Source organism: Falco naumanni, chromosome 4 (assembly GCF_017639655.2).
Source record: "Falco naumanni isolate bFalNau1 chromosome 4, bFalNau1.pat, whole genome shotgun sequence".
Classification (NCBI taxonomy): Eukaryota; Metazoa; Chordata; class Aves; order Falconiformes; family Falconidae; genus Falco; species Falco naumanni.
The window spans coordinates 104,566,896-104,593,241 of NC_054057.1; the positions used below are offsets into that span (position 1 = coordinate 104,566,896).

Consider the following 26,346-nt stretch of genomic DNA (forward strand, 5'->3'; position numbering starts at 1 on the left):
CTTTCCTAAAAACTAAGGGCAAATCTTCAGTAAGGAAACTTCAATCATACATATAAGCAAGCTAAATCATGAACAATCAACAGGACCCACATATTAAGTCCTGATACACTGAATGAATTATAGGCACATACTTCTCATATTATATCCCAAACCTTATGAACTAGATTAGGTCACCATATGATTTGTTAATGGACATGAGAACAACCTTATCTTGCATCTTTTACTTCCTTAACTTGGGTGCTCTAAGATCTCAATCTAGTTTGAAGGATAGATAGTAATTGCTATCTTTTCAAGTGCCTTCTGTACTGCACACTGATTTATGCAAACCATTTGGCATCAGTCTCAGAACAAAGCACTTCTCTCTAAAACATCTGCCCATTTTAAAATAGAAAAAATTAAATATAAGATAAATAAGGTGGTTCAGAAAGAGGAGGACAGGGAGAGAGAGATAAAGGCAACAGTGGAACAACATGTCAAATTAAGGAAAGCAAAAGTAGGAGTAGGAGCAAGTGCTCTGGCAAAGAGAATGCCTTCTAATATTTTAGGAATTGTTTTGGTCACCTTAATGAAACATATTGTTTTAGCTTTTTACAGTTCTTTCAGCAATCTCAACAGACAGAACAAATGGCTGGAAAAAACCACCTGCCACACACTTTTCTGATTACCTATATGCCTCAATGACTCTATCCAACCAACCAAACAGGCTCTATCTAAAAAAGCAAAAATTCAGCATATGTAGCACTTAGGAAGAAGTCTTCTTGAGAGTAAGAGTTAAGAACAAACTTTACTAAATACCAACAACTGTTGATAGCAAAGTACTAGAACATGTGGCAGGTACATAAGGAACAAACCAGGAGTTTAAAATCTAATAAACCATTTCTTTTGCTCTCACTGGGACATCACGCTGTCTTACAAGCCCTAGTTAAGCACTATTACCCGTGTACTTCATAGTTACACTTAGCATAAGAGTATGTTGTGACATCTTTAAAAGCTAAACCTGCTGAAGTTTTACCACATGGTTCTTGGACTTCAAGTGAACTAGGTGAAGACGGCTCCCAAGTTTAATCTTTTTATTTAATATATTTATCCTTCTATAGCAAAAAGCCATATATTTTAGTAAGATCATTTGATCGTATGCTTATAAATCAGAAAAAACCCCAAGCGTTCAACCTGGCCAACTGTACAGCAGTAATGCCAGTGTTTTATAACCTGTTTCTGCTCTGAAAGTTGAAGGACTTCCCAGCCATGTCTTAAGGAGATAAAGGCACAAAGCTTAACAGTGCGTAGATATAGACATCAAAGAAATACAATTAGTTTCATTGTTTATAGTCCAAAATAAAAGGTGTAGCTCATCTTTTAACATAATGCAGCTCAACAATATCTCCGTAATGGCAGGTAACCTGTTCTAAAAAGCCATCCTGCAAGAGTTGCACATTATTCCAGTGCTTTCTTCTCAGGTAAAAAAAAAATAAAAATATGATAGTAGGAAAATCTAATTCTTGTGTTTAAACACCAGTTCTTGTTCAGCTGCTATGGATATAGAGAATATATTTATCCTTCTTCCTGCTTTTCTGGTTGTGAAGAGTGTTGCCATATTTCCTTTCAAGTTTTTACTGGTTTTGCTCAGGCACAGCTTGGCCCATGGCACTAAATCTCTGTCTAGTGAAACAGATCTAGTTCTTTCTCTCTTCCCTCTCCCCTACCCCATTCACATTTCTCTTTCTTCCTCAGTACAAAAGGAAAGACACTTTTTTTGTTTGTTTGGGTTTTTGCCCCCTCCAGTTTTCTAGCTTGTTTGAAGGTTGCATCTTTCACACAGCATACCAGTCTGCACCAAACGCTGAAAGGTTTTTTTGGAATTCAAGACTTGTACCCCTCTGTCTATGCGCCATAAGTATCTTACCTTTAAGAGTTTCTGCGGTTTAGAACATTTCTAGTCTCATAAATATGCATTTGACATATGCTTTATCATACATGAGATTCCCAGTCAGTTCTCAGCTTGCTACAGAGATTAAAGATAGCCACATCAGCCATTGCACCAGAAAATATGGCAGATATAGGGAGCAGGTAAAATGTATTGGATCAGATCAGTCTTTGAGGGTAAAACATCCCCGATCCCCCCAGTCTACTCACAATGGCCCCAGATACCAGGAGCATCAAGTGCACCTGGAGTCTGTGACTTCCCCCACTGACAACTTTTGTAAATCACTGTCAGAAACTGACGCATCCGTAACGGGTTACAATGGGCGCAGTTGGTGTGGGGGGAAGTCAATAAAGAGGAGAGAGAATAACCTTTTCTTGTCACAAACGCAAAAGGAATCAGCGTGAGGAGCAACACAAAACTAATTTGTGCTCCTAGCAAACAGGAAAACTCAAGTACAACAGGAAGCTGGTGCAAGAGTTCAGCCTCTCTGAGGGTACCAGAGAAGATTCCAAATGTCTACTTACATAAATTAGCCTAGGAGTAGAAGCAACAATTCTACCCACCTCTGCCTGCAAAACACTTGCTAAGGGAATCTGCTTTCTCACAGGGTTTTGAAAGAGTCTTCTGGAAAAAAAATGCAGTTTTCCCGTGTTAGGGATCTTCCAGGAAATAAACTTGAACCTCATGTGCATGAAATGAAAATCATATTCCTACACAAAGCATATTAAGTATTTCCATCTTCCACTACAGCAATCATGTTCGCCTCCTCAACCACCACCACCCCCACTCCCTGAAAATTGCCTGGCACTGCATGTTGCTCAAGCATTTATATTTTGAAGATAGATTTAAAAATACACTACCTTCACCAATAGCTTGTCCAAGATTTGAATTCAGATCACTTCAACCGTAGAGTTATACACCTCACACTAACTTCACTATAAATTCAAATCTGTTTCTCCATTCTCAAAGAGCACCATTGATCAAACAGCCTTATTTTATCTTTGCCTAGATAAAATTGTTTTCTAAACTTGACTTATATCTACTATCAACTCAAGTCTACTTCGTTAAAACAATCTGAGATGTTCTGCTACTGCTGACCCTGCTAAAGGCTGCAGGAAGCCAACTCTTAGGCAGGAGGGATTTACGACAGCTTAATTCCCATGCTCTGTATTCTACTGTCTACTACTGCCCAGATTAAATTCAATACACTGGTTGTAACACTGCGCACTCCTTTGTGAACAAGTCCATCTCTCTTGACCAGTCACAATCTCTTCATGTCTTATATCACCATCCTCAGTAACAGCATACTAGTTATCAATTATAAGATGGAAAACTTCATCTGTAAAATCCCAGGAGATCCGAGGGCAGGATATTTTCAGAAATTAACTGTCCCTGGAATCCTCTAGAAAGGCCTCCAAGACCCTTCCCAACCTTTCCCCAGTTACATTTAAAAAAAAAAAATAATTCAGAGACTTCCTTTTAAAATACAAATCTTGCAATGATTTTGTCATTCAGTCTAAGAAAGTACTTCAGATACTAAAGTAGGGTCACAAAAACACTCATGTAATTTTGCAAAAACTTTATACATCAAAAAAGCAAAATGGAATTTCACAAGATCAACATATTAATCAGAGTATTTCACTAAGACCTTTCAGTGAAGCTTCTACAGCAACCTAAAATACAGTCTATCCTATCAATATATAATTTGTGTTGTACAATGTGTAACCACTTATTATCAGCAACAAAAAATTGTACCCTACAGAACAGTAATGACATTTGAAAGTGTAGAGTATTGATTAGCAGTTGCTTAAAAGTGAATCACCACTACAGTGCAGCATCTATTCATGGCTCTACGTACCTCCACCGTCAAGATAATTTGCATGGAGACTGGCTCTTTTAACCTTGAAATGTAAGCATTTTCCAATACAGGATGTGAAAACAAACAACCATAAATGCATTAAAGCAAGGGAATGAGCATTCTTTTCCTTTCAAGTTTTCCAGTTGGATTGTCCGCTCAGTAATTTTCACATTAAAAGACATTATCAAAAGTGTAATGCACATATCATAAACTTACTAAAGCAGTCTCATATTTCTATTACATCATTCAAGATGCAGATCTAACTTCACTGAAGGTAAAGGAAATTTTCCAATACCTCCAGAGAAGGCAGAACTTCATTTCAAGAAAAGGAAAAATTATTCTGTTATTGAGAGAGACAACACTACCAAAAGTTTGACAGCTCTGTGATACTTTCTTCTACAGATCAATATGCTACCTGAAAATTAGTGACCCAGCAGGTTTTTCCACCCAATACATTCACATGCTACTAATGTGATTTTTTTCTTGAATAAAGAAAAAATAAAATATCTATCCAAAAGAATTTACACCTTCATGTCTTCAGATAACAACATTACATACTTCAAACATGCTGAAATGCTCTGTAACTAGTCTGGCACGGAGAATAACCTTGTGATTCATGTAGCCCAAATATCTGTAAGAATGAAAGGGAATGGACATTCAAGCTCTGCAAGTCTCAAAACATCATTTGCATTAATCATTGCAATTAAAATGATTTAAGATTCTCAGATGCATATTTCTTTTCTTTTCTAATGCTTGATTTTAATTCAGTGCTAGGAGACACATTTTGCATAATCAGACTTCTATTCTGAATAGAGCTTTTTGTAAGCTCTATGCCATTTACCTGGCTGGTGGGTTTTTTCAGTTTGAGGGTTTGCGGGTTTTTTTGTTTGGTTGGTTTTATTTGATTTGTTTGGTCGGTTTTTTTGAGGGGTAGGGGTGGGGTTTTCTGGGCTTTTTTTGTTGTTAGGGGTGTGTGTGGAGTGGGTTTTGGTTTGGTTTGTTTTATGGGGGTTTTTTTGGTTGGTTGGGGCAGGGGTTCTTGCTGTTGATTTTGGGTTTTTGCAGGGAGTGGTAATGTTGGTTGTTTTGTTGTGCTTTTTTTTTATATCACAGTTCTACATCTACAGGATTTTGATCACTTTCCTCCTACTTCTTATAGAAAAGAGATCAGTACTATTTTTACACGTTTAAAATTGCTCAGCTGGCAAAAGTTTAAATTGATATCCAAGAAACTTAAGTCTCAATCCTACTGACCCTTCCTTCAAAGCAATAGTTGCAGTGTCTCACGCAAAGAAGAAACAGCCTACAAAGACCAAAACCAACATAAGGCTGAGTATATGAAAAGCAATTAACATCAAGATGATTGGACTGAACTCCTCTAAAAATTTAAGTCACTATTATATGATTTAAACCTAAAGATAGATGTACTGCATGAATCAGACACCAGCTGAATGCTAATTGATCTAAATCACCCCTTTTCTATTAGTTTTGCGCTGACATTTCCATAGTTGTAAGAAATAAGATACAGCATCAAGTCTAGTCAGTAAGACAAAAGGCAATTCTGAACCTTTAAAAGCAGGAATGCTGTACTGACTGAAAAACCTACTTTGAGAAAATGCAATGATTTGAGGACTTCTAACACAATGAAGAATTCGTTGAAAAGAGTAGGCAGATGCAGACCACAGACTGCCTGAGACCAAGGCAGGCAGTGCTTACATAACAGCAAAGACTCCGTTAGACGACTTACATAAGGGAAAGAAAAAAAAAAAACCATAAAAAATCTGAGATGGACTGAAACAGGCTTGTCTTCAGCAAGAAACCTTTTTGGCAAGAACCAATAAAAGTTTATTTTCTGTTAGAAACTGTTCCTACATTTGCAATAAAATTAAATCCATTATTCAGGACCACATCAAGAATTATCAAAGCTCAGAATATATTGAAAAAATAATTAGTAGTGTCTCCTGAAGTAATCTGAGAAAGCATAGACCACATGGCATTTTAGAGAAACAGACACTTAATTGATATTAGAAAATCTTTACTGTGGAAAAATAATTATTTTTAACATTAACAGAAGGCACATTATCTGCATTTTTTGCTTCCATTTTATTACTACTGTTATTTTGCAACAGTGTTGAACTGAAAGCACATTATCACCACGGACACTGCAATGCAAACAGTAGCATTCCCCAAAGTCTGTTCCTCCAAAATTCTAATCCTAGCAGCTGAAGTATCTTCCTGGCACCTAACTCCTGCTGTGCATCCTATACTTAAAGCCTGACTTTGCCAGTGGGCTACACCCTCACATTTACTCCAGTACTCGCTAAATACAAACATTGATTAGGGAAAGAAGTGTCAAAATTAAAGTCAAGCAAATTACTTAGGTGTTTGGTTTTTTTCCTTGAGCTTTCAAAGAGACAATTAAAATTTGAATCAGTTCTTGGGCCCCAGCACTGTGTGCTAAGTAGGTGAAGAGTATGCATGTCTCTACTGCACCAAACAGCTTCTTGCATGTTGTCAAACCTATGTGACAACTCTTAAAACTCCTAAATCAGATAGCTTAGGAATAATATTGTCCTATTTTCTTCTGTATGGATTTTGAACACTGGATGGTCTTCCTTCCCTTTGAAAACCAGTAGTAGAACATTTAAATACTACATTTTAAAGTGCTAATTTTGCTTAAAAGGTCATTGCCATTTCTGAAATTATTTACTGAACTATTATTATTATTATTTTCTGAGCTATACTGAAATACAGTGTCTGTATTTCACCTAAATTAAATTTGGGGGGAAATCATATATCCCATATACTCTTAGGAGGCATGAAAACATACTTGGATAAGATTATCATAGTAATATAGTAATAAAACATTCAATTAAGGTAAGCAGTGTTGAGGGTTTTTTAAATAAGGAGTTTCAAAAAGTGACAAAAATATTCTTATAAATCTTTTTGAAACTCAAGAGGACCACAATGCTGGTTACCCACTTGGCATTCGCAGTACGGCAAGACTTAAGAATTATAATAACTAAATGAATGTTCACAGCTACAACCTGGCAAAATTTTCTTTATCGAGTATCTCACATAACTTCATTTGCTCAGTGAAATTTTAGTGTAGGTCAAATGACTCTTAACGTGTAAAACACTTGGGCAGAAAAGCTGTCAATCATACCTTGATTTCAAACGCATTCCTTGAGAAGTGGTGCTCACTATATGTATGCAAACAAAATCAATCAAGTAACCTTTATATTAATTTTTCCTTTCTCAAAACTTTATTAAACTAAATGGCATTACAAAGAAGTTGGTAATTAAGAAATCTATACTGTCCAGATACATAATTATACACACAGTTTATATCTTCATTTGTTTAATGATGCTTAATTCATAATCAGAAAATGTGGATTCCTTCACTAATATTAGAAGTCACACTGCTTCTAAAAGCGGAATCTTGACTTTAAGACGACATTGACTGTGATCACCCAGAGCTCACAGCAAACACCAAATGGATTTGTGATGCTGGCTAGTGAGGAGGGAGTGGGGTGGGAGGAAAGAGGCGCTTGCACCAAGCGCCCTACTGTGCTATCACTTCCTTAATCATTACAACTCCTGTCACTGACTTTGCATGTTGAAAATACCTGCAACTCTTGAAGTTTGCCATGTTTTTATTCACACAAGCTTACAGAAGAAATATGGTTTATAATAACACAAAAAGATACACATTAAAGTTATCCAGGCCCATTTGCCATGGCCAACAGAAAGAAATAGCAAGCTTAAAATGACAGGGACACTTGGAATTCTCAGTAAAGAAGTAAAGAACACCAAAGGTTTCCTAAAACTACTGTAACCAGAAGGGAAAAAGAAAAAAAAAAACAAAAAAAAACAACAACAAAAACCACCACACAATAAAGGATGTGACAGAGGAATAAAAATGTTCTAAATGCCTGTCAAATCTTTGGTTTGTTTCTCATCTTTCATCCCATAATGAAATACCATAACAAAAGCAAGAAACAAAAAAGCTTGGAATGAATATACACTGTCCACCTTTAAAAACAGGAGCACAGATTTGTTACCAAAACAGAGAGGATGCTGATGAAAAGGTAAAATGAATAGCTTCCAATTACCCGCAATTATAACAACCAATAGGAAGCAATCTTGCTACTTCAGAGGGAAAAAATACATTACAGAAATGATAATGGCAGTAGCCACTATAAGGAAAAGAATACTTAAAGATCTCATAACTGATTCTTCCTGGATTTTAGCACAATTGCAAAACCCAGTATATTCCGTATGTTTTTAGTGAATATTGGACGATTTGTATTTGGTAGATTTAATTATTTTAAAAGTCATTTTAGTGCAAAAATAGCTGCATGTGGAACAGTTCCAAAGTTAAATAAAGATACCTGTTTGTTATGGCTCAATAAAAAATTAAAGTCTTTTAATGATACTCGATTAGATAGTAATTAAAACAGAAAGCTCCATCTGCTTTATAAATTTAAGGAGTTCATACAAAAATGTGATGATATAAGACTACACAGACTCTAAAGAATGTGAGCTGCAAATATAATAAATACTGAAAGTCCAGATTTTCAGATGAAAATAAAAGATTGTCCGATATTTTGAAGCCATTTAATGGCCTCGAAAGGTGGTAAGGGACCTCAGATATTTCTGTTCTTAATAGCTCTGTATTTTAGCTTAGTAAAGTTCATGTTTTGCAGTCCTGGGTATGCAACACCGAGAAAACAGATACTGCTAAGAAGCTCATATACCTTTAGTACTCATTAAATCAGTTGCTTTCATTTTACAGGGATAGCATAAGCTTTTTATTTCAACTGCCACATGTACTGTTTGTTACATAATTTCACACATATACAAGCCTTTCCAAATAAGTGCTACAAGCTCAAGGTATAATTTCCTTCATAATCGGACAAAAAAAAATAAAAACAAAAAAAATGTGTTACTCTGAACTAAAAATCACATCTAAAAAACCAGCAGAAATTTACCATATGGGTTGAATGAGTGACTCTGTAGTCAGTGAATGTTTCACTGTGTTTCCATTTCCATATTGCCTTTTGAGGATCACATTAAATGCCGCAAAATCGCAGTCTTAAAATATTCAACATATTCCTCTTAGTCTCTCATTGTATTCTTTTCAGTAACTGCTGTAAAAATAACTTGTCTACAATACAGAAATTCACTATAGATTGCATGTTTAAATTAGAGTAGACATAGTCCTTGATATATACCTAATATTCAAATCCGCTTTCTTATTACCCTCTGCCCCAATTATGTAGACTTATACCAATTTCTCAAGTTTTTGCAATACTTCACTACCTTATTACCCAGCTGTGCAGCTGAGCAAGAAGATAACCACATTCATTCCTCTTATCTGTAATGATGTAATACATCCCAGCACTGGGTTGAGATGATTGGGGGAATAATGGGATTGTAAAAACTGCAGAGATGACAAACAACAGTGCAGCCGCCTTCTCCTGATACCATGAATTGCACACATACGGCACAGGGTGAAAATAATACAATATGCACTAATTCTGCTCCTTGAATGAAGTGAACATTTTTCATGAGAAGCAGCTGTTTCTACACAGAAACATCATCACCACAATGCAGCACCACATTAAATACCCGCAATCTAGGCTGAAGCCTAGATTCTGAGAAATAAAAGTGTTGGAGTTTACTTTCTAATGACAAAAAAAACCCAACATTGTCTAAACAGAACAATAACAGTTTAATCAAGAACTCTCCAGATAGTGTAGTGCAATGCAACGAGTCATCAGGGACTAGTATGCAATATAAAAATAGATCGTGGACTAAAGCATGTACAGTACTGCTTTCCTATTCATCTAAAAAAAATTAAACCTGCCTCCATTTTCTCTGTTAAAACCTTCCTTATTGCAACTGAAGGGATCCTTACCTTCTGCAGGAGCTGGGAACCCGAGTACTTGGCTGCAATAGATTTGATCTCTCCACCAAATGCTGAGGCCCAGAGCTTTACACTGTGAAGGAAAAAAAAAAAAAAAAAAAACAAACGAGAGACAGGAAGAAATGTAATACACATGTCATAGCAAGCAACACAGACTGTAACAGCTTCAGCTGCACGCAGAAGGATCCTAGCAATTTTGCATTAAAGAGCTCACTGAGGAACCTAAGCACAGCAAAAGATTAGCGAAGCTGTTCAAGTCTAAGCACAAACTAGACACTGTGCTAAGGTGAGGCCTCCGATATGAAACCACCCAACCTGCATTGTTTAAATTTAGAGAATCAGCTTGTGCCAAAGTACATTTCTGCACAACACAACGTATGTCCATTGAAAGGAAAGAAGCAGATCAAATGGCACAACAGTTCTGAATGGTAAATGCTCACAGGAGAAGGAGTTAACAGCAGCAACTTCAGTAAACACAAGCACTTAAGTTAAGGCTCTGCGGCCACATACTCCACCAACACAGCTCCTACAACAAAATCAAAGTAGTGCTGAGCATGTTAGAAACTACCACTTTAAACACGGCTGACAGAGGAGCAAAGGTGCCTGGAACAGTCAAATATCTGCAATATAGAAAGATAAGAACTTGAGCAGTCAAGTTCTCATCCTTGAACATGGTCCTGAGAGCAATAGCGTGAAAGCACTTACACAGACAAGGGGATCTGCTGCTCCGATCCAACCACATCCACTAGGGCTGTGTTAAAAGCTGTCCAGAAGATAAAGGAAAAACCCCAAAAAGCCCGAAGAAGATTCAGGTTCTCTGGCATTGTGCCTCTCTGTGCCTGGAAAGATTTGGGGAAATTCAAGTAAAGCTGGATTCAGCAGCCAGTAGGGTTTTGCTTCTAAAGCCTCTTTCCCTACCCCTACCCCCTCCACTAGACCACCAGTGGAAGAAGAAGTCACAGCTCCATCCTCACCCCTCCAAAGAATGACCCTCTCTGGGTAATGGAAGGAGAGGACCAGAAGCGAAGCTCTAAGGACTTGAAAACTATTGTGTCCCTGGTAACAGCAAAGCGTTTTCCAGCACTACTGCAGCCACTCGCATGTAGTTCTTTACAACTCCGCAGTCAGCAGTGTGCTGGAGTTACTTCAGTGACCTACTGCTGCTCCAAAGTGCCCTTAGCAGCAAGAAAGCAGACTATTGATTCCAACTGGGGAGGCTGTCTTCTTGCGATTACTGCTCACTTTGCAAATGGAAAGCTGCCTAGAGTTCTGCTGTCCCTCGCCGATAACCTCCAGCCTTCATCCCGGCTCCAGGCAGCCAGCGCACTGGTCCAGCGGAGCAGGAGCAGCAGCCTTTTAACGGGATAGCGCGGAGACAGAGAGGCAGGCACAGGAGGAGCTGGACCAGAGGGAGGGTGCCTCTGTATGGCAAAAGCAGAGAAAGTCTGGAGGAGCTGAAAGTCTAGTTGAGCCCTTCCAGGCAGGCGAGAAGAGAGCGCTGCACGTTGCCGGGGGCTGAGCTAGGGAGGGCTCGGCAGGGCTGGCAGGGGCGGGGGGGCCGCGCACACCCACCGGAGACCCGGCCAATTCAGGCAGGGCACCGCTGCATGACAAGCATCTGTCACACAGCCCGGAGAGGCGAAGGATGGACGGAGCTCAGCCCTCGGCGCCGGGAGCGCCCAGCATCCCGCCCGCCCGCCGAGCCGCGCCGCGGGAGGAGGGGAGCGGGCAGCGACCCCCGCCGCGGCCGCATCGCCGAGCAGCGGGTTCCCGCAGCCGGCCCCGCGTTCGGGTCGGGCTGGCACATTGACTCCAGGCACATACAGCACGTCCTGGTGCATAAAGGCACGTTTGCTGCTTCCTCCCACGCCTGAGCGCTGCGGCGAGTCACTATCCGAGAGATCAGGACTGGCGGAGGCTTGTGAATGGGGAGAAATGCAGCATAAGTAAATCAATGCGGGCTAACTGACTCGAGCCTATGAATAAATTATTAATTTGCGCTCATAGAAGAACCCTCTGTGACATAGCAAACATAGGATTACAAGCTCCTCCACGGAAAGAGCAGCGTGGGGAGCAGGAGAAATTGGTCCAGGTATTTGTTGTTGCATTTTAAAATACCTACCCTCCCCCCTTTTTGCTTTTATTCTTCTCCCTCTACTTCTTTCTCACCTTCTTCTCCACTAAATGCATAGACTTAAAATAGCAAGTGAACTTTAATGTAAATAAGTATGGCAAGACCTGGAGATGATCTGAGCATGGGCTGAGTCATCCTTACATCATGCAATATAGTCCAGCATTCACTCCAGAATTCGCTTCTTCCCTCTGTAGTTTGAATTAACACCTCAGAACAGTCACTCTGCCTCTGTATGCTGTTTCTGTCTTGCTTAACATTTTTTCTGTCCTTAAGCTAGGTGTGTAGTATCTGTATTGCTTTCCACATTAACATTTTTAAGAGCACTGAACAGTTTGCTTTAAATATCAAAACCTCTATTCAACACCTGGCTGATCAAAGCTCTCTGTTCAGAAGAAACTAGAAGCTTAAAGATAGAAAGACTTCCTTAGGGGAACTGTATAGAACATGTAGCATGCCACACGGCAACTTTCACACACACCCCGGCCATCCCCACCGGGGACAGCACACAGATTGTCTTGCTGTCTGTACTGTTACCTTCATGTGAAGGCAATAATGACAGTTTTGTTAGAAAGGACACTTACTCTGTGTATATCAACCATTTTGAAAGCCTTATTATCAGTGCCGGTACTGTGGATTTTCTAAGCAGTGTTTTATATATGCTGCCATGTCACCAGGTGTTCAGCCTACCTACAGGCAGAAATGTAAAAATGCACATGGCTGACAAGCTGTATACAGTGAATTACGTGCCCCTTTACCATATTACATAAACCATAGTAGCTCCTCAAAACTAGGAATCAAACAGGAACAGTGGGCTGCCTCACGACTTATGCTGTTCAGCTTTTTTAGATGCTAAACAATGTCAAGAAGGAAATTCATAAGGCTAATTTTGTGGGACTCAAACTTTGTTTTTATATTGCCACAAATCCTTATCTGTTTCAAGTCAACACTGTGCACTGATGACAAGTAACAGCTACTTCATTCTTCAAAGAATTGCTGGAAGCCCTAAAAGCATTTTGAAAGTACATACAGTGTGCCTGTGTTAATAATGCTGAATTTCTCAGGCCTATTGAAGATCATCACTAATTATTGGCAAGAAAAGATGATAAAGTCACTCATCAAACCTTGACTTTACTTACATTTCTTATACATATGACACCTACAATTTGGGCATTCCGCCTGTATAACTGGACCCTCGTGTTTGTTTAATGCAGAAATCCTATTTCTACTATCACTAGTGCCAGAAAAATATTCCCTTGAATAAGAAATTTATAGTTGACAATACAAGCGTGGCCACCACCTTTTGTGTTAACAATAGCTGTATGCCTTGTAAAGTGCTTTCAGCATCTTTCAGTAACACACACTTGCTACGTTAAATCAGTTATTTAGTTCCTCTCAAGAATTCAGTGAATGGAAAGCAAACCTATCCTGTAACAGTGGCTTAACACATCCCAGAGACCCACACTAGAAGCAACAACACTTTCTGTCAAGCTGTTGTATCCTGGCCTGATCGCTACCGGCTATTCCTGGTACACAGATCACTGCAGTCAAAACACCAGGCTCATTCTTCCCCATGTTGTCCTCGTGAGGGGGATGCAGAAACTTTCCCTAAGTGGGTTTCCATAAGGACCAAGGAAAACAAATAGAAAAGGTAAGTTCTGCTGAAGCGTTTCAGTCCTTTACACCGGGGATACAGCAGTGTGCTTCATTATTTGGTACAGCCTTGTGATGTCCTGGAGCAAAGTCAGAAGAAAGCTAAGTTTTAAAGAAGCATAGTAATAAATTTATATTTTGGAAGCAACGTGGCATTTCTATCATGTACTTATGCAGTTATCAATAACTGCTGAACCTGGAAGAATCTTTTAAGTGCTGGCCCCACTAGAAAAAGCACGTACAGATAACCAATCAGAGAAGGAAGATGTTCATGCCCTTAGCAAGTTTACATTCTAAAACCAAAGCTCAACTTCCCAGTAAGCACAGGTAAGCTAGTTACATGCCTGTGCTCTCAGAAGCAGAGCTCCCCACACATCTGCATTAGGTTGGATCGCCCTGCCCCCAGATCCCTGTTTTTAAGGGATGAAAATGGCATCTAATCTCCTGCTGTGCCTTTGATGATCAAGTACAATGGCGCATTTTAGTGTCTCACAGAAAATGAAAGAAGCTGTTTTCCCCATGAAAGCAGAAATAAAACGTGGGCACGTGAATCATCAAGTGTTGTAACAGAAAGTCACAGGCATGGTCAGAGAAAGTTGGTGAAGCCCCAAAGCTTTTGCAGTGCACCACATTCAGGAAAATAACAGAGGGACTGAGGGGAAAAACAAAAGAAACGCACCAACAAATTAAAAAAACGCAAAACCAACCAGCCAACAAACAAAAAACAAGGGCAAGGGGTATTATGAAATTTGACACAAAGGCTGAAGTTGAGAACACAGGCTAAAGGACAGTTCTATACACAACACATATAGTAACTTTACCTGACAGATAAATCCCATTGTTCTTTCCTCTGTCTACCTCCAGATTTACACTTATAAAAGGATGCAGGAACAAGGTCACATTTGCACCATCAGAGGATGCTTTGAGGTCTCCTGATTAGACACGTATCAAGCCCCAATAAAAATCAATTGAGAGGCATAGAGAGAAGAGAACATATGGTGCAGGGGAGAAGAGTAGGAGGAAATGATATAATTAACACAAATGTTTATTGTATTTCTTTTTTCAGATGCTTATCTACAATGAGTTCTAAACAGAGAGGAATAAATGCAGAAGGCCAAAGTGCTAAAAGCCTTGCTGAAGATGCAAGCCTCTTCCGATGGAAAATGATCTTAAAAAAAATATAAATAAACATGTGCCAGTTTGTATTCCACATATATTAGAAGATCCAGATACTGCAAAAATAGACAAAACCTAACTACACTGCATGATGCGGTGCTTTGTAGTATATTCCTCAATTCTAAATACCAAGATTATAATCTTCAGATGTGTTCTCCACAGGGATTTTTTATTTTTCATTTGATTCAAGAGATTTAAGTGTCCCTTTCCCCCCTTTTCCCTTCTCTGAAATACTTCTCTTAAAAAAGCAATCCCTTAAATAAAGGTGGGGGGTGGGGAAGGAAGTGAAGGGATATAGCCACCCATGCCACAAACAATACAGTGTCCTGTACGGAAAATCCTTTCAGCCTTTAACAACTGTATGCAACTTCTCCCTTATTTCTCTGCAAGTGTAATGTTTCACATACACTCACACATGGAAAATGAAAACAGGAGAAGTAGAGGGATAACAAAAGTCATCTCAGCTTCACAAAGCACTTTGGGATTGTCAGATGAAAGGCAAAATCTCAGTGTTCAGGATTTATTATTTGGAAAACAACCTAATGGTGGAAGGATTCATCAAGCAGTGTTTGCATGCTGTGAGAACACAGGCTGGCTTGTTTGAAGTGAGCTGTACCTCGGAGGATGAGCAAAAGGCTGCACATTAGAAATATTCTGTAGAGACTTAACATATGTACGTGTATTCTTAGAATGTTATGAAGGTCCCACGTGTATAAATTTAAGTGTTTCATTGGTACAGGAATGCCTAGTTATTGACCAATTCCAGCCCACTTACAACAAAGACTGAGGTCAAGTAACATTACTCACTGGATTAAACAAACCCAATTTCACATAATGGGCATGAGCTAGTGACTTATAGAAATAAAAATACTAAAAAAAAAATCTAGACCATGTCAGAATTTTGTGTGCAACTCTAATATTATCAACTTGTTCATGCGTATTGTTCAAGTCAAACACTAATATTTCAGTTCATGAGAGTATTAAGGGTACATGCAACCTATGTTTACATATACTCAAAATCAGTTACACGAGAATAAATATAAACCCTAAAGATTTAAGAACAATACCAATATACACTCACAATTAACATGTTGCCAGTACAGCATTTTAGGTTACTGTCACATTATCTTTAGCACGCTTCAACACCAAATAAACCTCTCTGTTTGCCATAACCCCCCAAGGAACATGTGGTTAATTTAGCTGTTCCAAAGCCTACATTCAGCTGGCTTTAGCATCTCCACAAGGAGTTAAAATGTAAAAGAGCAAAGCATTATCACTTCCCAGCCTATGAGAGCTCACACTGCATGGTAGGCTAGAATGCTTTAAGCTAATGATGTTTATAGCTAACCAAATCCAATTTCAGCAGTCCACTGTAGCTCTAGTCTGTTAGTGCCATTTTACATAAGCTTCATTTATTTTGAATTTTCAACTATTAAGACAAAGTCCGCATTTGGTTTCTTTCGAGTCTCGCGCTAGAAAATGAACTCTTCTCTAAGCAAATAAATTACCTTTTTTACTCTCAAGGCTAGTGTTAGGCTGTAAATGTTAATGCTTTCAATGCATGCAAAATACTTGAAAATCGAAGATAGGACTTAAAAATGAGAAAGTGTAATTGAGAGCTCTAACATAACACACAGAATACTATGGAAACAAACAAACCTAGCATTCTTTCTCTGAAGATATAAACGAGGGCTAAAGGTCACAACATATTTAAGTGCTAACCTATTACCGCCTCCATACTGAGATGAACCCCCTAGTCGCATCTGTAACAGCTTGCAAATGTTCACCCAAGCCTTGCAAACTCCTCAGGGCCACTTCAAGGGACCCTCCCTGAAGCACAGAATACAGACTTCAAAGGTGAGGAAAAGCATTACTTTTACTTCAGATCTTGGCAGGATTAGTGACACACGAACACTGGGTACCAGAAGTGATGTATTCGAGGGGGAAGAAAGAGGGGCAGCAGTACTGAGCAGCCTCTTCCAGAGGAGCGCTCCTCCTGCATCCACTGAGGAAGTGTCACCCACCCACCGGCCATCGTCATCAGGGAGGTTAAGTTTCCAACCACTCAGCCAAAAGCCACCTGCAAACTTCAGGATAACATCTCATTATTTTCAACATACTGTCCTTATTGCAAAGTTGAAAACATAACATAGTTTTTGATCCAAGAAACAGCGCTATATCAAGTAATTATGTAAAGCCATTAGGTACTTCAGAGGCCTATAATTCTGTCACTCTCCAATTAATTCCTGCATCACAAGTATGATTTTTGAGATGGAAATGTGACTCTTCTGAAGTCTTGAATATCAGATCAAGAAACTGGTAGTTTAGTCAACACAGTGCTGCTTATGAGATGTTGCAGAAAATGAATTTTGTATAATTTTATGGCAGCAGCTGCTAACCTGCGATCTATTTCTGCTCCATCACTTTGGTGAGTCTTGTTCATTTATTGGGAGCACTGACTGATCCTGAAAATTAAAATTGTCTCAAAAGGTTATTAGAAATAGCATATATTAAAAAGTAAGCACATTATGGTAATGAATTCCAGCAACTTGTTACGGTAAAAAAAATAAAATACATCAACTTAAGAAAAAGTCCCAAAGAGTAAGGATATTAGATGGTCTTAAATATCTGATCACAACTGCAGATTAAGACCACCAAGAATTATCAAAAGACAAATAGGTTTCAATGAGTCTAAAATAATAATGGGAGGCACTAAATACATTTCTTACCTTTTCCATTTAAAATTGATTTATTTAACTTCAAAACCACTGTAGGCAATTAATTAGTTGTCTTAAGGTCACATTAGCAACCTGATAAAACCCATTTAAGACTTGCTGATTTACGCAAATCAAGCTTCGCTTCTTCAGCGGTTACTGTTACTTTACATAAGAACCAAATTTAAATTGCATTTTTTCTACCGATGCAAGTGGCCACTTGTTCTAGCGAACATTAGCTGAAACCTGGCTGCCTGTAAGCAGATGAAAATCTATTATTAGGGCACTCCTATAATAAATTAAGTCAGTGGAAAGAGTAGACCCGGGCACAACAAATACTTCTGGCATCATGTAGATTAATACTCACAGAAAAAACAAACAAACAAACACCACAAGATAGTCTCTTACACTAGGATTTAAAATTCTGACTTGTGCATACTGGTCCAATTCTACTTCCATTTTAATAATATAGCTTGACATAAGGTTTCATAGAAATCTCAGGCTTCACCTGCCGAAGAATAGCAGTTTATTAAGGTGTTGTGGGTTTTTTAAATACATTAAAGCATTATTATGCTTAAAAGATGCAAAGTAAAAGCAGAATTGATACCCATAAATATACTACTAAGTGTTAGATAGAATATTTGCCAGAGCATGCATTTCTATTTTACAAGCTGTTAATCCATCATAGTGTCACTAATATTGCAAGAGACACACTCAGACTGGTATGCTCATTACTTTTTAATGTATCACTCCATTTTAAACAATAAGAGTAACAAGGTCAGGCTATAATATAGCCATTCTTCCTGTGACTGTAAAAAAAAAACAACCACAAACAAACAAACAAAACACGCCAAACAAATAAAAAACAACCAAAGCCAAACCCACCCAAAAATGCCAGTTCACACTATGATTTTACTTTCAAGCAGCCAACACAAGATAGACTATGGAAAATAAAGAAAAAGCAGCCAAATTCTGAGCCAAACTATTGGCTGCTATCCCACCCAATGATTTGTATTACTTTTGTTTGTTTTGATTTGTGTGTCATGACAACACTTTTGCTTAATCTTCGATCTGTTAATAAAATGGGGACTAATACACTAGATTTAGATAATTGATTCAGTAGGATATTTGATCAATGGCCAGTGACAGCATCCTTTAACCCAAAAGTGATGTTCTGTTAACAAATAATATGTGCCATTTATCAAGGACCTCTCAAATAAGCATTTTTAAAAAAAAAAAAAAAAGTTTGGGCTGTTCTTAGCCCTTCACCTCTCAGACATTACTAGAGGCAACTGTCTCCATTTTAATGGAGGATAACTTCCTTAACTTCTCCCAAACTGGTATTTTTGGAATTAGCTGAGGGCTGCTGGAAAAAAAGAACAACTTGTCAATGTTCCACAGAAAAGCTTATGAAAGATATCAGATCCCAAGAGCTTCTACTGAGCATTATGCAACCCAATACATAATTTGGTATTTGAAAACTAAGGCTCCCTATTTTTCCTCCAATATATTTATCCCCTCAGCATCTTTTTTTCCTGCAAACCCATCGCTAGGTGTTTCTACTTTCAGTTTTCACCTTCGGCTATTGCAAAGGTCCCACTTTTCCAAGTAAAAGAATGGCACTTCCCATGCTCTCACAAAAGCAAGTAAAATTCCCTAAACAGTTTTCTGACTTCTTTGATCCCTAAATTCAGTACTCCCATTCTTCTTTGTAAACGTAGTAAAGGCTATTTCATCCTACATACCCTTCCGACTCATACAGACTACTGCCCATAGTCTGCCTGCTGGCGAAGAGAAAGCTATCTAAACCACAGCCTGCACTCAGTTCTAGCTAAAATTACCATAAATCCAAACTACAGAAGCTGCTCAGCCTCCAGAACAGGAGGTGTCAAATTCATGAAGAGCCTCCCTTATAAGATGCACTATGCTCATGTGACACTTGCATAGTAATCAAGCGTTAGAGCCGCAAGCTCATAAGAGTACCTATTATCATCCATCACCGAGCAAGACCACTGACCCCACTCAGTGTGCTGCTCATTCACTTCGGCTTTATTTCTCGCCAGGGAACCTCCACCCGAGGTGTCATCTACTTACACTGTTTAAAATTCTCCTCCCAAGCAGCTGTTCCAGGAAACTCCTCACTTTGCTTTCCTTTGGCAACTAAAAAGATCTGACTTTAGATCTGAAAGCTTGAAACAATACGGTAAGCATTTTGTTTCTAAGGAAAAGAAATAATTATCACTGACTTCAATAGCATTTCTTAGCAGGTTTGTGGTAGCAGTCAGACATAGAATACAGGCGCATTTCTGGAGGTGCTTCGTATGTACATGTTTCCCAATTAATGTGTTAAGCAATATACATCAGTGCATTTATATTGCAGATACTTTTGTAACCACAACAATGATTGTTTATTGCTTCCTAGATTCAGGAGAAGAAAACCTGTGAGGAGATTAAAGCAGCACAAGGCATCCATGTTCTATACAAGTTTATGTAATTGTTGAACATTATAAATCATTGATTTCTTGCTGGCGTGCTTTATCAGGATGCTGCACCATTGTCCTACAAAGCTGGTGCCATTCTCTCGCTACCAGGTAACGAGTTTCCAAACTACTCTGTCTCAATGCAGACACCGCACACCTAAAATAGCTTTCCTCTTCCAAACTGGGCTCCCTACACGCGAGAGAGGGAGCAATAGCTGGAATTACTAGCTCTCCTGTTCTTGCACCTACCCTGCCAAGAAGTGACCAAAACTAATTTTTAGGAAAGGATAGAAATATCTATGGAGAAGGAGAGATAAATACTTATCTATCTACACATCTGTGTATATACACACAGCACTGAGTGTAAGAGATCAGGGAGAAAAAGTTGTGAGCAAATGCCTTTTCTGGACATTTACTTTAGTCCAACACAAAGTTCTTCACATCAACAAAATCATAACTGGGAATTGCAGTATTGTATGTGTTACAAAACTAGTGGACCTGCTCTGGTCTCTGTTGCTTAACCAGACTACTTCTAGGCAAAGAAAGGTAGCTGTTAGCACACGGCCGAGAAGCTGCAGATCTCTGAAGAGATAAGCTCTCCAAAAACCAAGTAAACAAAAATCTTCTATAAGCTTCTTAAGACAATGTTTACAGTTACCCTGGATATAATCCGTACATGCCCAGCCTTTAACCTACTGATGCATTCAGTCAATACAACCCTTCAGCAAAGCTGAACAACTCTTTCATATCACTCTAGATAACATTTGATAACACACTCCTGTTGTCAGGGACAGGCAGCACTCCACAACAGCAGACACTTCAAGCAGCACTCCTCAGAGCAGCAGTTACTGCTTCAAGAAATACGTAAGACCAGGGAACTGCAGTAGTTGAAAACGACACATGTCATCTTTCTGGGCATCTTGCCTTAACTATTACCAAGAGAACCAGAGTCATGCATTTTTAAGAATTGTAGATGAAGTGACTAGAGCTTTATTTAGAAAAATTAGAGCATCCTAATTGAACTTATTTACCACAGTTGGCACAATATGCACCACCAGCACACTGCCACCCCCATGGTAAGACTGCAATACTGTAGTGCACACTCTTCGAGAATACAAATTGCCAACAGGGAAAAGTAATAATCTCAAGGCTTGCATCATTTCACAGCCGAGTTGTTTGAAGACAGGCTAGCCATTACGTAAAGCAGCTGTGCTATCTGGCTTTGCCTTTCATTCATTTATAGACTTGGGCTGTTTTCTTAAGTCAGTTGAAACCATTTTCCTCATGACAGTTTTTTGTTCAATATGCAAGGAACTTAGCTACAGCAAAAAACCCCAAAGTTTCCGTTCTGTATACATCAATATTTTAGAGACCTTCTTAAAGTGGAAGCCTGTTAGGGTTCTCCAGATACATTACAGTATTGGCTGGAAATCACCACGACACAACAGAAAGATCTGTCTTTGCAAACTTGAGCAACCTTCCTGTTCACAGAGCTGACTAATGCTACTGCTTCATTGTGTATCGTGGTGTTAGTGTCTTTGCTCCTTCCATTGTCCAATATCTCCTATTTGCAAAACAGGATAATCCAACAGGAATGAAAAGGTAGATTTTCAGACATTTCATTTTTGGTGCCCAGAAACAAGGAGCATGCTACATTATCCCAAGTAGAACAGCTTCATAAAAAGGCTGCAATCTGAGGAATACGTGTTACCAGGTGTTTTTTCATTTGGCTGGGGTTTTTCTGCATGCCAGCAAGCAAAACTTAGGCAGAAAGCTGCAGTTAAATATGAGAAGATGGGATTTTAAGCCATATTGTCAGACAAACGAACCAAAAACCCCACAAAAAAACACAAACGAAACGCACACCCCGCTTCAGGTTAACAGGAATATTTTTTTAGTTCTTTAATATTCCATTCTTAATGATCTTTTACCAACAGAAGACTTCATCTTTTTCAAACTAGAAGGCACTGCTATTATTAGATTGAAATATTTGTTATCTCTGTACTGCTACTACCATATATGTAGCTAGGCAAAGAAATACTTCAAATAAAGTTTTGGATTTAGAAGGCTTCCTGTGTTTTAGATATTTCTCTGGTACTATCACAAGCAATTTTGCCTTTAGACCTTAATTTCTACTTTTCTCCATCACATTATCTTAACCTTCCTTTCACTTTTCTTTAGTTTAGGGGTGCACATTTCTCTTTTAAATTCCACCCCCACCCCCATTCCATGATCTAGAAAATTAAAAAAAAAACAAAACACCAACCAATACAGTCTATCACAACAAATAGCATTTCATTTGGTCTTCTGGCCTGCCATCACTGCTGAATAAGCATTTCCAAATATTTCAAAGCACCATCTCCTTTCAGTGTCTAAGAATTTTTCTACTGAACCACTGAGCTCCTTGGAAGAGCTTGGGATGTCTGTGATGAAAGGACCCTTCCTCTCTCCTTCTCCAGTAATAGCTGGTTCGACGTTTGAATAGTCAGGATTGTTCTCTCCAATTCAAATTCAGCCAGACCGAGTTATAATAAAATGTTCTGAGTTGCAGGTTTAGAAACCCTCCTCCTGATGGACAATGTTAGATTACTTTAAAAAACAGTGTTCTGTGTAAGAGAAAGATATTCTGCAAAATCCATTACTACTCCATAAAAGTCTCATACAGAGGTATTTACATAATGAACTGCAATTACTCACATTATATTTATCTAGTGAAGAATGAACCTATTGTGTGCAGTGAAACATATCTGTTCTGCACTAATACACGCACATAGTAAGTTACCTCATGAAATAACACATCAATCACAAGTTAACACTAAGCCTGCACCCGTATAATGCCATTTCCAGTTCATTAAAGAAAACCAGCTGCAGAATCTGCAGTTGTGCCAGACTGTCAAGGCTCAGCAAGAGGTTAGGAAGAGATGTGCAGTGAGCTTGCAAGCTGTTTGTTGTGGACAGGGAAACTCACTCTGTTCAAAGTGCTGTGACAATGATCATCATAGACTGTAAAGCTTATGTACACACTGTAAATAGGTGTCCATTGGAGCAGAGCTCTCAGCTGCTGGCTAATAGGTATTATGTTATATAAATAGCACCAAGTGATACTTGGAGTAGCAATTCACCAATGCAGACACAGGAAATCCTGAATCTGAACCGTGTCAGGAGAAATGCTTTTCTTTGCTGACACCACAAACCTGCATATGTGTATTAAAATTTTATGAAATCTTGACAGAGAAAGAGTCTGCTCTTCTTACTCAGTTCAAAGTTCACAGGCTAAGTAAGGTTGGGTGAGCCTTCTGTTGGTCTGCATGCAACGTTCAAAAATGCACACAAAAAATCTGCCAGCAAGCTGGACCTTGATTTCTGGATTAGAAGAAATATGATCGATTTTTGCACGCATCAGAATATTGTCAGAGTTCAGTTGGACTTCTAGTAGTACATTTACAAATAAAGTATCATTCGTTAGGGTGTACCTGCAGATCAGAGGCAGTTTACTCTGTACTGCATCTTTGAGTCTTTCTTCTCAAAAGAAAATATTGGGAGACTATGAAACCCCTTCATTTTACTTGTCAGAATAAGACTGCACTTAATTGTTCTGATACAACAATAATCAAGCCACTGTTAGACTGAAAAAAATGACCCAGCTATGTCAAGACCTTTTGTAGCGTTTCTTAATTCTGTTCTTTAGTATTAACAAAGTCCATCATTCAGCACTAATTTTCTTCTATGATGGTGTTTCAAAATTACATGATCTTTGCATAAGACCTGTGTGGGTGCAGCAGGTCTTCATAAATACCAGGACTCTCACACCTTGTTAAAGTGAGAGTTTCTCCTCTCATTTCCTTTAACAGCTATATTCAACTGCTATTACAGCATTAAGGCACAGTCCACTTCTAGAGAGGCATGCTGTTGTACGAAAGGGAGGGGGGGGGAGGGGAAAAAAAAAAAAGGGGGCAGATACAGCCATTAAGCACATGTTCTCCAAAGCAGAGTTCAAGCAGCTGTAACCAGGGATCTTTAAACTCAGAAACTTACGCTTTTAGTTCTATGCACACATGATTAGCCAAAAGCAAAACTAAAATAGAAAAATATTACTACAGCAACTTCCTTTCCTCTTTTCAGTGGTCTTTAGTCTCCCTTTCCATGGTCCCCACCACAGCAGAGAATATTCGGTGGGTTGGCTCTCCTCAGCATGCAAGATGTTGAGCAGGTCCTTTCCCCAGCAATAGGTTTCTCACATACCTTCCCATCAGCAAGGGCAGAAACTTCACTTTCAGCTCTGCTTTACCCATCTCTTTTCTCTATGGTTCTGTGTCTTCAGCTACCCCAGTCTGAGAATTTAAGAGATTGACTAAAATATATTGAAATTACCTTCATCATTTCCACTTGAGATTAACAGGAATGTCAGTTTACTGTACACCACAGCGCCCATAATCCACTGAACTACAATATAAGATTTCAAATTATTGACACATTTCCTTCCCCCAGCAGTCCTATATTTTCAGCGTGAGAGTTTATCTTCACAGTAAATTTCTGCATTCTGTAAGTACTGACGAGCAGCAGACATTTAGACAGCAGAGATGTGGTCAAGCAGAAAAGTGGATGACAGTTGGGAACTGGCAAGCGAAAGCCATTCTAATTTTACCTATGGTTTCAAAAAAAACTGACACACAGCAGAATCATGGTCTTAAATCCAGGACATGCAAATAGAACAGAACCAGATTCAGGGTGCTTAAAGGAAATCAGACTAGTCAGTCTTCTCTTCCTTCCCTCATCCACTCCTCTTTCAGGGATTAAGACATGACTTTTAACATTTTTTTTGGTAGAAAAGTGCTTATCTAGAAGTTAAATTTTATTTTTTTTCATCTTAATTGCTTCATTTATAAAAAAAATCATTTTTCCTAAAAAAATCCCACAAGAGTAAATTGATAGGGAAAAAATAATCAAGCTCATAATGCATTTTTTGTCAGCAATATTTTTCACTTTCATAAGTGCTCAAAGGATACTCACAAGTTCAACATCCCTGTTAAACTCATCTTCCCATGTAGGAAGATGACCATAGTAAGAGACTTATTGCATTTGACAACGGGGGGTGTAGTGTGCCAGTCAGCAGAGACCCCAACTCCGTTTTGTGCTTTAAACCCCAGGACGAGTATTTCTGAGATAAATCATAAGAAACTCAGAAGTCTAAACCTTTTTCTTTTAATGTAAGTTAGTGGAAAATCTAACATGGAGCAAGAACAATGAAGGAAATAAAAAAAGTTATATTCTACAAGGACAGAATTTTGTCACGGTTGTGGGAAATAGGAGCTAGGATGCAAACACAACAAACACTGCCAGCCAGGGCACAGCGCAGTGCCCGAGGGCAGCCAGGAGAGAAGTGCCCTGACCTCCGTAAAAGGAACAGAGACAGGGCAGTTCTTCCCTTATGAGTAACGGGAAATACGGTTACTTTGGGACATTTGCAACTAAGAGTAAAAACACACAGTGAAAAAGAAGTTACATGGATTTTTATAAGGTATATAAACATAATGCTTCTGAAGTATTTTGACAACAGCTGTTTGAATCAGATGAACTGAAGATAGGGGTCCTACGAGAGGAACAGCAAAGTACACATCTAATGACCAATGAAAAGCTTAGTTGTAAGTGGTAATTAAATACTTTAAAAAAAAACCACCAAAATTAAGAAGCAGATCTTGTTTCAGCTATTATGCCCTTAAACCATATAGGTGAAGGACACGATCCTGGCTGAGATAAGCAGATGTGAAAGAAACACAATCCTCACCCCTTAAGTGGGCAGGTTTGTCAAGAATGAAGAGATGCTACTGTGAGAGTAAACTAATGGTGCTAATAGCTTAGCTCCACTACCCCTCCCCCCACCCCACCCCCACCCCCCAAAAAAAAAAAAAAAAGAAAAGAATTAGTTCACTTTCAGCAGTTTAAATTCCTGCCTGAAATGTTCTAGTCTATCACTGGTCTCCCTTCCCACTCCCCAAACTCTGCCTTTACTGGAGATTAATGCAAAAAGCTGACTTTCAGTCACTTCCAACTTCCAAAGTGTTCCCCTCATTCTGTACAGTCTCTTTCAGACTCACTCAAATGCTGTTGATCCACTGTAATTCTACGACCTGACTATTTTGGTGGTCCACATCACATTAAAAAAGTGCAAGCAAAGAAACTCAAACACAAAGTTTAAAACAAACCACTGTTAAATACATCCTAAAACCCAACCAAACAAAAAAGCACAACTACATCACATCTCACAGTGATGGTGGGCATACCTGCCTGTAGCAATCAGGAGAGCTAAGACTACTGCCAGTAAAAAAATTAAAATCACCAGGGACATGCTGTGCATGAGTCCTCTGCATCAGAGAAAGCAAGTGAAATGTTGGGTAACAAAAGTGAAACGGATTTTAACTGTACTGCATCACATACAAGTCCAAGGGTTTACATAATTTGTGTGTCTGTAAGCGTGAAA

At 38.8% G+C, this 26,346-nt stretch overlaps 1 protein-coding gene across 5 annotated transcripts in view; it reads right to left on the minus strand.

The window, feature by feature from the left end:
• CACNA2D3 (calcium voltage-gated channel auxiliary subunit alpha2delta 3) overlaps nt 1–11,219 on the minus strand; it is a 468,514-nt gene extending 457,295 nt beyond the window's left edge. For 2 of the 5 annotated variants that reach the window (XR_005827596.1, XR_005827595.1), the window contains exons 1-2: nt 10,420–11,218; nt 9,706–9,787 (exon numbers count right to left, since the gene is read on the minus strand). Coding sequence is in view for 2 of the 5 variants with exons in the window: in XM_040592379.1 (XP_040448313.1) it covers nt 9,706–9,787; nt 10,420–10,538 (201 nt within the window). In the remaining 3 variants the exon portion in view is untranslated. Of the gene's footprint in view, nt 1–9,705; nt 9,788–10,419 lie in introns of all 5 variants that reach the window. The other 3 variants (XM_040592379.1, XR_005827594.1, XM_040592380.1) reach the window with 3 other exon arrangements.
• Between the last annotated feature and the right edge of the window lie 15,127 nt (nt 11,220–26,346).